We start from the raw sequence: 13104 nt of genomic DNA, 5'->3' as shown, positions 1-13104 counted from the left end.
ATATGAATATTCTCCTCAGCTTTGTCTCAGAAGTGTCCTTGGTCCTGCTTATAGCTGATTATTTTGGGTGGCATAACTCCTGTGCAGGAGTTTTACACAGACCGCTCAGTCCCTCTCAATATATACCACTGAAATTACAGCACATATAAAGACGGCAGAAAAACAAACCTAATTTATTCTCACTCTCAGCTCAAAGCCAGCTCATGGACTCTGCTTTTTCTGTGCCAGCATGCATGGGCTCACACGAATCTCACTAAATTAAACATTTTATAAGTCTTGTAAGGCGGTAAGGCTGCCCTGCCCCGGTCTCTTCTTGGCACATCCTACACCGGTACGCGGGTTTCTGCGTGCGCATGTGCCCGCTGCCAGCACTCCGTACGCCTGGGACGGCCACGCGGGCTGCTCTGGACGAGTAGAGGGGCTCTCTGGCAGCGGAAGGCTGACAGAGAGCGGGAACGCTGCCAGGAGCCCCAGGGAGCACCTGAAGGGCGCCGGGGGGACGTCCCGTCGAAGGACAGCGGCTCGCCCAGCTTCTGGGGGGAGCGGGAGCGGCGGGAAGAGGGAGGAGGGGAAAAGCCGAGGAGAGGGGCTGAAGAGTAAGCTGGAGGAAAGCGAGCCAGAGTGCGGAGGAGGAGCTGAACGCAACGAGGCGGCGGGCAGGGCTCAGTCGGGCCGGGAGCTGCCAGCCAGAGCGGGCGGCCGGCGGGGACAGGTGCGGGAGCCGCCTACAGCCGCAGGGCGGCGGCCGCCCGCGGGGCAGGGGCTCGGCTGGGCGCCCCGCGGGCCCTATGGTGCGGCGGCGGGACCCGGCTGCTGCTCGCCGCCTTCCGAGGGGGCCCGCGGAGCGGCGCGGGGCAGCGCAGCCCGCCGGCACTCGGCTGGCATGAGGAACCTGCCGATCCTCCTCCTCCTCTCTCTCAGCTGGAACCTGGGGCGGGTAAGTCGGCGGGCGCTCAGGCGGAGCAGGTGCGGGAGAGTGCTTCGTGAGAGGGAGTGCGGGAATTGTGCGGAGAGCCGCGGGCGGCCCCGGACGGGGATGGGGCAGAAGGCGCTCCTCTGCCCCGCCGGGACCGAGGTGTTCTCAGGGGCGCTGCTGCAAAAATCAGCCCGAAGATGAAAATCCTTAAGGTGCCCTCCGTTCACATCTGCATTTTTAAACGTTAATCTGTCTAATCCCTGCTTACAAATAACCTGCGCTTGGGAAAGCAGAGCGATGCATGTGTATCTGACCGGCCCTGAGCAATTGCCCCCGGCATTCCTTCTGGGGTCCTGGGTGTGTAACAGGGCACTGTCAGCCCTGAACCCCCCATCTCCTTAGCCTGGAGAGGTATATCTGGAGGCAGCTGGGCTCTGTGCTGGGACAGCATGGTACAGTTTGGCACACGTTCTGTGTTTGAAAAGTGATGTTGAAATACCTTCGAGCGTGACCAAATTTATGTTCTCAAAGTAATCTTCACTACAGATCACTGACAGTGGGAAGCCTGCACTTACTCCACAAGTGCCAGGGGTCGAAGTCACTGATTTGCGAGTTTTCTTCATCTCAGTAGCTGGTTTGATTTGCTCTTCAGTTATTTAATGTTTCCGTGCAGTGGAACCCACCCTCCTCAGACTTGCTAATTATGATGCTTTGATGAGTAAGGGATCTACTGCATGTTTGCAATTGGGAAAGCATTTTATTTGATTTTTTTTCGAAATCTGTTACGTGAAAGGAAAATGTAGATAAGCCACTACGTTTACTCAAGCCTTTTATTAGAAATAGGAGCTATCTGGAGAGCAGACAGTAGGTAGCAAAATGATATCTTAACTCTGAACTTTCTATGATTAACTGCCAGAAATCCTGATTTAAGGATCTGGACAAACTCTTTAGAAGAAATATGCTTGCAAGTATAGAATAAAAATAGTCATAATATGGTAAAAGGAGGTAAGGTTCTGATGTTGTAGGTGGTGAAATGACTGGTTTGGAGGAGAAGAGACATTTGTGTGAGTTTTGTAGCAGCTCCAGCTATGCTTATGGCCGCCACACTGCATTTTAAACAGCTGTGCACCTGGCTACCAGGAGCCTGCAGGACAACAGGTTCTCAGTCCTAACTCTGGGTCCAAGGTTCTTGGATCTACAATCATGTATTAATTAATTAATTAATTGTCGCCATTATGAAAAGTTGTGTCTGATGAATCATAGACTATTACCAGACTCTGCTACTGTCTCCTAGAAAAAGGAGGAAAGATTCCTCTCTTTTCTTTCTACTGTGGGGATGACTAAAGTACACATTTTGATGTTTTATTTCATTATGATTTCTGAGAACCCAGCTGATATCGGCACAGTTTCCGGTGCCTTGTTTCTGTCTCCCATCTCCATCCCTGTCTCTTCCCATCAACATAAATAACCAGAGACAGAGCCATAAATGAGTGAAGGGAATACAATTTTAAAAATAGGATTTTAAAGGAGGGCTTTTTCCCCATGTAGCACTTGCTGGAATCAAACAGTCATGCTCTGAGACCTTCAGCAGATAAAGTATATATGGGTGGAAAAAGGAAGAAAATCAAAATTTATTATGTCAAAGATAATACAGGTTGACCAGTTTTCATGTCCTGTCACTCATATTAAACTTTCAGCTTCCTGACTTAATAGAAGAGCCCATGCTTTTAAAAAAAAAAAAAAAAAAAAGCAGAAAATATGTTTATTTTTCTGCTTCATTTTAACTAATTGCTTTTCTGGAGGAAGGGAAGCAACAGCATTGGTGAATTCACTAGATAGTTAAGTATTGTTGTGTAAATGACAGTTGGCCTCGGAATGCTACATGAAGGAGTCATTAAATGCTCTGGTGCATGACTTTAATATTTTGTTCTGAAAAGTCCATATGTGAGAAGCCAAAATGGGCACTGATTGTGTGTGTAAAATGCCCAGCACATACTTGGGTAAAAATAGCATCAGTTCAAGTTGTGGTTTTCACTGTTTGTAGTTGCATCCTTCATAAAGCATTTTGATTTGTGTTTCAAGACCCTGGCCTCTTTGTTAATTTGACACAGGTGAATGGTGTCCATCCAGAATGCAGATTTCATTTGGAGATTCACAAGGAGGAAGCAAAGTGCATGGAACTTTTAAAGCATGCAAAACCAGTGGACTACAAAGGTAAGAAAAGATGAACTGTAATGTAGAGAAAACTAGAGTATCACATTTTCCTCTCTTTACATTCTTTGCTAGCTCTGTTGCAGTTGTCACATTTCTCTGTATTGTGCACGTAATTTCTATGTATTCTGGAACACATGCAGCTTTAGCCTTAAAATTACATCTGGAGCAAGCACGTGGTGAGAGCTGTGCCAGGCTAGGCATGCACTGGGTGGGATGCTGTATGGGAGAAAGTTCGTGCTCGTGCTTTTGGGTGATGCTGATAGTATTGCTGATAGTATTTTTCACAGGTGAAGGAGCTGCGTGCTGGTGGTGACAGGGAAGAACAAGTTTGAGGAAAAGCTAAAAGCCTTGGATCCATATGTCTCTCTCCAGAACTAGTTGAAAGTAAAATACTAGTGGCAGGATCACTGGGTTTACCAGGCAGAAGATATTACAGGCAAAAGAAGACATTCACCCTAAGAAGGCCATAGTCATGCAGAGGAAAAATTGGACAGTAGTGTTACATTCAGAAAATGAATTTACTATGTTACTGTAGTGTTTTTACTTTCTCTGCAGATATAACCAATGGTAATTTGAAATGGAAAGGAAGAATTTATCTTTTATTTTACGTATTTTTTATGATCACATTTTGTCTAAAAGAAAGGAAGAACTTCGTTAAAAGTTTGGGCTTTTTAGGAAACTTGGAAGTCAGTATTGTATTTCTGTGTTGTTTTTGTTTGCTTGTTTAGTTTTTTAAACTAGCAAAAATATAAGTGTTTTATAATTAGTTCTTTTGAAAACAGTATGTATGCCAGAATGTGTGAGCAGTAAGCAGTTTTTATACCTCTTCTGATGAAAAGTGTAAAGTTCTTCTTGGAATGCTTTATTTGCATGCATTACTTGCCCAACACTCCTCTGGTAACTTGTAAAATATTGAAGGGAAGGGTGGATTTTCAGCAAGGTGCAGGAAAAGGAGTGGGAGACTTTAGATCTAAGAGGAACTGCATGTTTTTAAGTCCAAAAGAAGATCTTGAATTTTGCAAAGTAATGACACACGATTAGATTTCTGTTGTCAAACGCTTTTCAGGTGGTTGGAAGTGTATAGTTTCAAATTAGTTGAAATGCCTCATTGATGTCCTGCCTTTTTCTCTTGTAGTCCAGGTACAAATCATCTCAGAATAACTGGGCTCCTTGGAAGACTGCAGCTCTTGTAGTGCAGTAGTTTTCTCTTGGTTCTGTTAAATTATACGTGGTATATTTGTTTTTCCATAATCTGTTCTGAATTCTGTCTGAAGAGGGTACCTCAAGGATCTGCCATCAGCAATGTCCTGTGAGCATAAACAGCAATCTCAAATCAGGATCCATTCTCCACTCTTCTTCTTGATTTGAAGGAGTAAATCCATCAGTTCATCAGTGCATATTCTAATACCAATTTATATAGGATCGTCAGTAGTTTGTGTTTTAGTAAAAGCTAGTTTTGATTAATCCAGATCAGTAATTAAAACAATTATAATAAAAATGGATACATTTTATTTGTATGAGTGATAAGAGAGATGGCTGTTACACTAATAATATGAGTGTGAAGCCAGATGGATAAACAATGATTGGCCTGCTTAATTAATTAAATGATGAATTAATAAACGCATTATTAGCTATTATAAGGCTTTGAAAGACAAGCTTTCTTGAAGGTCTGTTTTTGTGATTCAGATACTAGGCTGCTCCAAGGGAATCCTTGTCATACATATCAGTTTTATTTTGGGTTTCCTTGGGGAAGAAGGCTTTTCTGGCAATATTTCTGCCAGATTGGGGAAGAGGGGTGCTTCCTGAAGGCAAACTGCTGTGTAAGAACTTTGTGTTTTGGAAGAAGACTGCATGTCTGATGCTGTTGATTCAGTTCTGCGGGTAGAGATAATACAGCAGTGGAAGGATTTATACATTTAATTGAATGCCTGTCTTAAACAAATGGAATATTCCACTTCAGAGAAGATTGGAATGAAGCCTGTATTGTAACGAACCCTTAGAAACTGTATGTTTGATATAATAGAACATATCCTGTGCTTCATGTTATAGATATCTTTACTAAGAACCAGTCCAGAAGAGTCTATGCTGAAAGTGTCCATTTGTATTTCCTCAAATATTAATTCTCTCTGTGTCCTTCTTTTCCTAATAAACTCTGTATTCACACAGAGATGTGAGGAGTATTAAAACAGAGACATGCAGATTGTCTCAGTGATACTCTGACTGCTGATACAGAAGAGTTACTAATGAAAATTGGCAAGCTGGAACTAGTCCAAGCCCTAGCTCTGCACCTAAAACTTGTATTGCACTTGAAACATTATTCATTACAATAAATCCACAAAACTCACTTCAGTTTTTTTTCTGAATGAGAAAGATGGTTATACAATCCTTGTCACACTTGTCTGACTTCAGTAAATGCTACCTGCCTCACAAAAGTTGCAGTGAAACATGAGGTCCTGTCTAGGCTTTGGAAATGTAGGTTCACTGGGAGGCTTGGGCCCCAATTATTAAATTATCAATTATTAAAATTTTTCCCTTAATTTTTGGAGCAGCTGTGTGGCCTTCACATCTTTGTGCAACATGCTCCAGAATTTGGCCAGCATACACCACTAAGGAATTTTGGAGGCTCTGGGTTTTATGGGACAGGCAGTTTTTCCTTTGGTCTGGACAGTAATTACAGAAGGAATACTGTATGTGTACTAACTATTCTCAGCTGTGTAGTAGGGACACATAGAGGAAGGATTTAATGATTATAGGTATTTTTTTTTACATCATAAAATGATGCTGTAGTCATCTGCCTCATAACATGCAGTAGAATTTCACTGAGTAATTTTTATAGCGTGCCTAAAATCATTGGCTATGAAACCCACAAAGACCTCTCTTACTTCATGGTTTAATAAGGCAACAGTGGGTTTTGCATGGAAACACTGTAAAAATGCTCTGTAAATATCCTTTGAACAATGTTAAGGATATACTAAAAGCACATAACTTTTTACTTTGCACCCTTTGGGGGAATTTCAGGCATTAGCCTCTCTTCTGTTAGTGGAGAGCATTGCACTCCATGTAGGGGAAAAAAGTCACTCTCCAAACATCTGTGTCAGGGCCTTTGCCTGTGTGATGATCTCTAGCAAATCTAGTTGTTTATTCAGTAAAGACAGCATTAGTTTCCATCCTCATTTGTTTATTCCTAAAATTTGACACCTAAGGTATAGATGCACCTAAGCTGGAGAGGTGGGGTGAGGTTTTTTATCATCTTGTTTTCGGAGGGCAGATGATTTCCATTCTAAATTGCTCGTAAGTTACAGACCCTGAGGTCCATATGAGAAAACACTGTTTCATCTTTTACCTTCTACCCATGGCTTGTGTTTTCACAATGAAATAGAAAGCTCCTATTATATAAATTGCACACACGTAAGAACTGGCTGATTGCAATTTCTGGTCTTTGCTCTGTATTTAGAATTTTACCTTACAGAACAATTGATTCATTTCTGTTCCTTTAAATGAAAAGTGAAATCTTAGAATCAAAATGTTAAAACTAAATCAATAGACTTTGTATCAGGATTCTACAACAAAAAGACATATTTCTTTAAATTCATTTTGGACTGAATGGCTACATAGTTAAATGAGTCTTTTTGGATCTTGCTTTCCAAAAGGCGTTTTTGTGAGACCTGTCTGCTAAACAACATATTTATTTTTAGATATGACATCTTAACACTGAGGAGAGGATACAGGTGGAAAGAGAAATGGCTTTGGAAAAAGAAGTTAAACCGTAATCTAATCACTGGAATTATACAGCTAGTAGAATTTCACGCAGTGATTCCAACACCAAATTTCTCTAAAAGCTCTTCAGAATGGTGGGGTAAATATTCTAACGGACCAAAAGCTAGTTTGTCTAACTTGCCTCTGCTATTAAGGTTATTTCTCCAGTACGGAAGGTGCCTGACTTGCACTCCAAACTCACACGCACACACGTGTATAGCTCTGTATTGCACAAATGAAGGACTGACTGTGAATGTAACTATGCCAACCTGAAGATCACTCTCTTCTCTTGTTTATGTTGGAGGCTTACACAAAGCTGGATGCGGTCTTTCTCTTGCTGAGTGAATAGGAACGTCTTCAAGGTTCCCTCTTTCTTAATCCTCCCAGTCTTACCAGGGTCCTCTGTCAGTTTGTGTTTGTTTTTGCAGCTGTTTTCTCTGTAAGGTGTGTTCAGTAGAATCATGACTGGCTTAGGTGGGAATGGACCTTAAAGATCCTCAAGCACCAAACCCGCTGCCGTGGTCAGGGTTGTCAGCTCAGTAGTTAGGGTTACGATGCAGTTAGACTGCAGCATTGCTTAGAGTTATCTGAGGTAGCATTAAATGTAGAATTTAATAACTGGACCATGGAACTTCTTTCACACAGCACCACTCGGTTGTTCAGGACCACTTTGGCTTTTTCAGATCTGAGTTGCTGCCTTTCTTGCTGTAGTACAAGCATGCTGCTTTTTGGTTCACATAATTTTTCAAAATATTTAAGGAGCTGAGGGGTCTGCTTTGAATGTATGGACACTCTATGGAAGATTCTTAAAGGAACACCTGCCCTGTATAGTTTCGAATTTGAGTCCTGGTAGAGCCATCCTTGGCCATGGCAGGCTGCTCTCCATGACACAGAGATGAGAATGCTGTCTACTCACACAAAAACATATGCTGTTGTAAGCAGTTGGAAAGTGAGATTTACTTTGTAGAAAGTTTGAATGGAAAAACTTGCATATTTCATTACATTACTCTAAGAGTATGTGAGTTACCTTAAAAAATATAATCAACCTGTCAATTTTTGGTTTTCTGGTAGGCAGCTGTTCTTCAGAAAGGAAATAATGTACTTCTTAAATGTTTTATTAAGTGAAAACTTGAGTAATCCTCCAAGAAGCCTAGGACTGGCCTTTAAAAATCTGTAAATGGCAAACATCTTAGGTAAATAGGAGATTAAAACCTATTGTTTTGGTGTTTATTAGTTCAATCTGGTGTCGTCTGTGTAAACTTCCAAAATTCTGCTTGCTGTGTGTGACTCCTTTCTGTTGATCAGTAATTTAAAAAGTTTACATTTCCATTTCCTCTGTTTCTGACTAATCAGAGCTTGTATACACTGTGCACAGTTTCACAGGAGTATTTCAGTTGAAGATAGGCGTATTGGAGGTGCTTCTGGACAGCCTTGCAGCCTGTCTTCTCACATATACTGGAGCGTGGTTCTGACAGCTCCTGGGCCTGTTCCACCCGCAGTCATGGAGCAGAGCAGGCTGCAGGCATCAGGCACCTCCTGGGGGGCATCAGGTCATGGGTGGGAGTCAGGATCAAGCCTGGTGCAGGGGACTAGGGTTAGACAGCCCTACAATGGCCAGGTAGGGCCACAGCAGTGAGTTGGGGCCCAGGTGGAGGCAGTCATGGGTATGACTGTGGGGAAGCTGAAGATGTGCACCCATAGCACAGCTGAAGTCCCAGGCCTGTGCTTGGATGGGACCCTGGTCAGAAGACTGGGACATCCCCAGCTGAGGCTGCACAGGGACACTGTAATGTATTCAGGTTCTGGGCAAAAGTACACGGAAGATAACCTTAGCAAAGTAACTTCAAACAGTAAGGCTTTTGCCACTGTCTTCCTCCTGCTACCTCTTTAAGTTGTTCTGCTCTGTTTTTTTTTGTTTCCAATTTGCTAGCTCATTGTTTCTTGACCTCCTCCTTTTCCTTTCTTTCTTATTACTCGTATTAAAATGTAGAAAGAATTTCATTCCGTATATGTTCATAAATTCTCATGTAGCCTAAATTACATGCTGTGGCGTTCAGACCTACAGTCTGGAAAACATTGCCCATAAGAGGTGAGATTGCTTCTGCTTTGTCAAGTTAAGAACAAAAATCAAAATGTTTCCCTGCTTGAAAAACAAACCATAGACTGGTTGACAACTTTCTGGCAGATTTTCAAAGGACTTTCACTTTGTTTCATGTATCATGAACACTTAGTTTAAAAAAATGTTAAACCTCTCTTTGAATTGGCAGTTCTTAAATCCAAATGCAAAGTGCCACCTAGTGGTTATTTCATATATATATATGTATATATATGTATGCAGCATTTTGAAGTGAAAACCCAGTGCTACACTGTAAGAGGTGAAGAGGCACATGTTTATAAGCAAGCTTATTGCTCAGAGACCGAGTGTCGGGTAGGAGGATGATGAATGTGGCTATATGGAAACGGCAAAAAATGAGAAACAAAATTTAGGTTATAGTCTTTTAAATTTCCTTTCATTATGAGGTATCTGGAGATATATCACAAGCATTAAAGACCAAAAATTCAAATCAAGTAAATTATTATATCTTTTCCACTAGGTGAGAATATCATCAGCAATATCATCTGGAAGAAAAAGAATGAAGAGCATTAGAGTAGTGACACTGTCCCAGGCTGATGAGTGAGTCATTGAGAAAAGGTTTTCTGGGAAGACTGATTATTTCCTTGGATATTCTGACAGTATCTCACCAAGGAAGTAAATGGTCAAAATGAAGAGGGTGAAAAGAGGTTGAAAAGGTTTGTTATATTTAGAGTGCAAGAGAGTTTTCTAGACATCATGGAAATAGGAAAAAACCTTTTTTTTTTTTTTTTTGCCTGTGCTAGTTATATTAACAGATAAAGAAGAAAATGAAGAGAATAGCAGTAGAAATATACTCAGAAAAGTTAAGGTGCCAAGGCAAAACAAGACCTGGGCTGGTTTTATATATTTATATGTGCATATCAGGGTGAGAGTACAAAAACATTCAAGGCTTGAAATTTATGAAAGCTAGATAGAAGCACAAACTAAATCCATGGATGAGCATAAATTTATAGAAGTGAACTTAAAAATGCTTCTAAGTAATTAGAATTCTTCCAAGTTTTTTTAATTAAATATAGGAAATTGTAGGGACTATATGAAATAAATATTGGAGTATCTTAGGTTTTATTTAAAATGTGAGATGTTTCTATTAAACTTTTTAAAATATTATTGGAATTACTGGTAAAAGTAGAACCTAAAACCTTATTATATACGTAGAAATGTCTTATATCAGAATTGCTTAATATCCTTTGGAGACAGTAGGAATCAGGCTATGTATGTGGGAGATGGGCACATCTTCCATAGAATGAGCATACTGAATGATTTTCTGCAGTGTGGCAGAGATGGATAATAATCCAGAAGCCTTAACACTGAGTGAATTAATGGCTGGACAGAAAATAGTAAAATGAGCAACTCGTCAAGGCAGATACTCTGTGCACAGAGGCACATTAGACATACCCCACACCTCACCTTCATTTTCCAATTGTATAAGTATTTATAGCAGGCTGCTTGATAGTCACAGGCCAAAGGCTGGTAATAGTAGGGAGCAATTAATCTGACCGATTTTCAGATGTTCTAGAATGAAGTCAATAGTGCTTTGTCACCCTCTGACAATATTTCATGTATCTTAGTGTTGACTCTAAAATGAGACAGTGGTAAAGAGCAGTATCTGCTTGAAGTCCTGCAGATCCCATCTAGGTATTTCCAAGGTTGGCAGGAAACTAATTGCAGTTTTCAGTTGTGCATGATTAAGCTTATGCTGTACAATGAAGGAAAGCTGGCATGGAAAAGGCAGGCTTTATGGAAGTTTATGGACTTGTTCAACAAGTCCATAACAAAACAGTTTTGGTAAGAAAATGATATATGACTGCAATATTGTTAAAAGTATGTAGTAATTGGAATGGGAAATGGGAAAACGTGTGAGCTGAGAGCCCAGAAAAGTGAGTACTGTTTAACAGTTATACTTCTAGAAGCCTCTAGCAATGCAGTGTGCAATAACAGGGACATTCCAGCTTTCAGCTGTAGAACAGTTTTCAGAATCATACTGTAGTTGTTCAGTGAATATAAATGCTTCTAGGACATTTTAGCAGTTTTCTCAGATTTTCTGTACAAAAATAAATACATTTGTAAGTACACAGAAATTGAGGCTTAATGCTCTTGGAATTCTGATCACAGATACTCAAACTTCTCTCTGATGATTGTTGATGCATTTGAAAGTGTTCTTCTGTAGGAATGCATCTTTTGTGTTATTTCATCTGTTTGATTGAAGGAGTACAAAAAACTATCATCCTTTTCTCTACAGTAAATACCTCTAAAGTCCTAAAATACCAAGGAAGATCTGAGGTAAAAAATATGTTCTGTGCAAATTGTTTGTGACTTGTAATGTTTTGAACATCAAAAATTTGCATACTGTTTTACTTCCTACCAACCTATCTTCAAGATGTGATGCAAGTGGTGCTGATAGATCATGGTGGGAATAATACTTGGACCGCTGTATTTCTATATGAGATTTTACGTTGAGTGAAGCTTGAATAAGAGTTTAGGAGTTCAGTGATTCACCTGTTGGGTTTTTTGTTTTTGTGTGTATGTGTGTTATTAATGGCACTCCGAGGTCCACATTGTTCAGCTGCCTTTTTAGCAAAAGCTTTGCCTAGTCCATATAGTAGCATGATAAATTGATAAAGGCTTCTGAACTGGTTGCAGATTATGGTAGCAAATCCACCATCTTACAGTGTTTATTAAACAAAAGAGAAAATCTGTGAAAGTAGTCAGTTTTTATGGGTGTGCACGAATGCTTTGATGTCTCAGCTCTTGCTTGTTACTGAAAATTGGGGTGAAATAAAAAGGTCTGAAGTCACACAAGTTGCTGATTATTATTGTGTACTCCAGAACCTGTTCACGCTGGCTCAGGCAGTACATCCATCCAAGCCAAAAGAGTTTCATTTTGCCACTATAATTATGAGAGGTGGCAGATGAAGAAAACAGTTTCTTTGTCTCTCTGATTACTTGTATGTGATGTTGTTGATGTTGTTTCTGGCTTTAAATCAATTGGAAAGGAAGCATGACCTGATTTGGCTGGGATTTGCGTTCTTCTGTTTTGCATAAACCCTAGTGTTAGATCACAGGAGTAAGGCTTAATTTTAATCCAGTACTGCAACTCAGGAAGCACCCAAACATGTTTAAGTTCCGTTGACTTCAAAGGGTATGAAGATGACTTGCTCAGATATAAACCTTATTTTTTAAATTATGTATAAAAGGACAAGTCAGCATGGCCTCAGAGGTAGCATTGCTAATGCTAAAAAAAAGCCACAAATGCCAGAGGGAGTATAAGCTAAACAGGTAAAACAGAGGTTAGAAAAAACTCGCAAGCCAGTTCTTAAAGAAATGTGTGAACCAACTGTAGGGGTAGATACATTGGAAAGGACAAACTGTGGCATTATCAGGAAAAAGAAGGAGTGATTATGAAGATCAAGGAGCCCTTACACTCTACATCAGTCACTAAAAACACTCATTCAAAAGGTAAGGACCAGAAACCTGGAAAGAGTTGTCAACAGGAACTTCTCAGCTGGTTGTGGAGTACAGCTGGAAAGAGTGCCACTTTCATAGTTCCTAGTCCTAACTAAGTCTCCCTTACCATAAGGTAAAGCTGAAAGAAGTCAGATATATTGATCTAGGATTCAAGAGTTATTAAATGAACCAAAGTAAATAGTCCCTTTCAAAGTAATTGGAAAACTCGACAAACCAAGGTTTATCAGCATTAAGCAAATGAGAGTGGGATTGATTAGAGTACAAGTACCTACTGTTAAGATTCTGCAACTAATTTAACAGCTTCAGACTCTCTTGGGAAGAAATGAATGTTTTGAGGATGAAATTCCTCTCAACATTATTAGGAGTCTGCTTTAGAAATATATGAATTTAAACAAGTGACCGGTGCATTCTGTGGAGATGAGGTGCTTGAAGTCTTAAAGGCCAATCCAGAATACTTACAGGTCAGATTTGCACTAAGTACAGTGAATGAACCTCTGTGCTCAGATCCATGTATTTCTGAAGGACATCCTGGATACTCAGTGCTACCTTGCAGCCTACTTCACAAGAAAAAAACACTGTAAAGAAGCCCACAAACAATTTGTAACAGTGGGTAAAATAT

The 13104-nt window shown here is 40.4% G+C and overlaps 1 protein-coding gene across 3 annotated transcripts in view; it reads left to right on the top strand.

The window, feature by feature from the left end:
• The first annotated feature begins 665 nt into the window (after positions 1 to 665).
• The window catches only part of VIPR2 (vasoactive intestinal peptide receptor 2), a 55593-nt gene continuing 43154 nt past the window's right edge, over positions 666 to 13104 (top strand). For 2 of the 3 annotated variants that reach the window (NM_001014970.2, XM_040680270.2), the window contains exons 1-2: positions 666 to 937; positions 3028 to 3130. In NM_001014970.2, the coding sequence (NP_001014970.1) occupies positions 884 to 937; positions 3028 to 3130 (157 nt within the window). In that variant the 5' untranslated portion in view covers positions 666 to 883. Of the gene's footprint in view, positions 938 to 3027; positions 3131 to 9480; positions 9561 to 13104 lie in introns of those variants that run through there. The other variant, XM_040680260.2, reaches the window with a different exon arrangement.

This window comes from Gallus gallus, chromosome 2 (assembly GCF_016699485.2).
Source record: "Gallus gallus isolate bGalGal1 chromosome 2, bGalGal1.mat.broiler.GRCg7b, whole genome shotgun sequence".
In the NCBI taxonomy this organism is placed as follows: domain Eukaryota; kingdom Metazoa; phylum Chordata; class Aves; order Galliformes; family Phasianidae; genus Gallus; species Gallus gallus.
The sequence above is the reverse complement of the archived record's forward strand: the minus strand, read 5'-3'. Positions and strand labels throughout refer to the sequence as shown.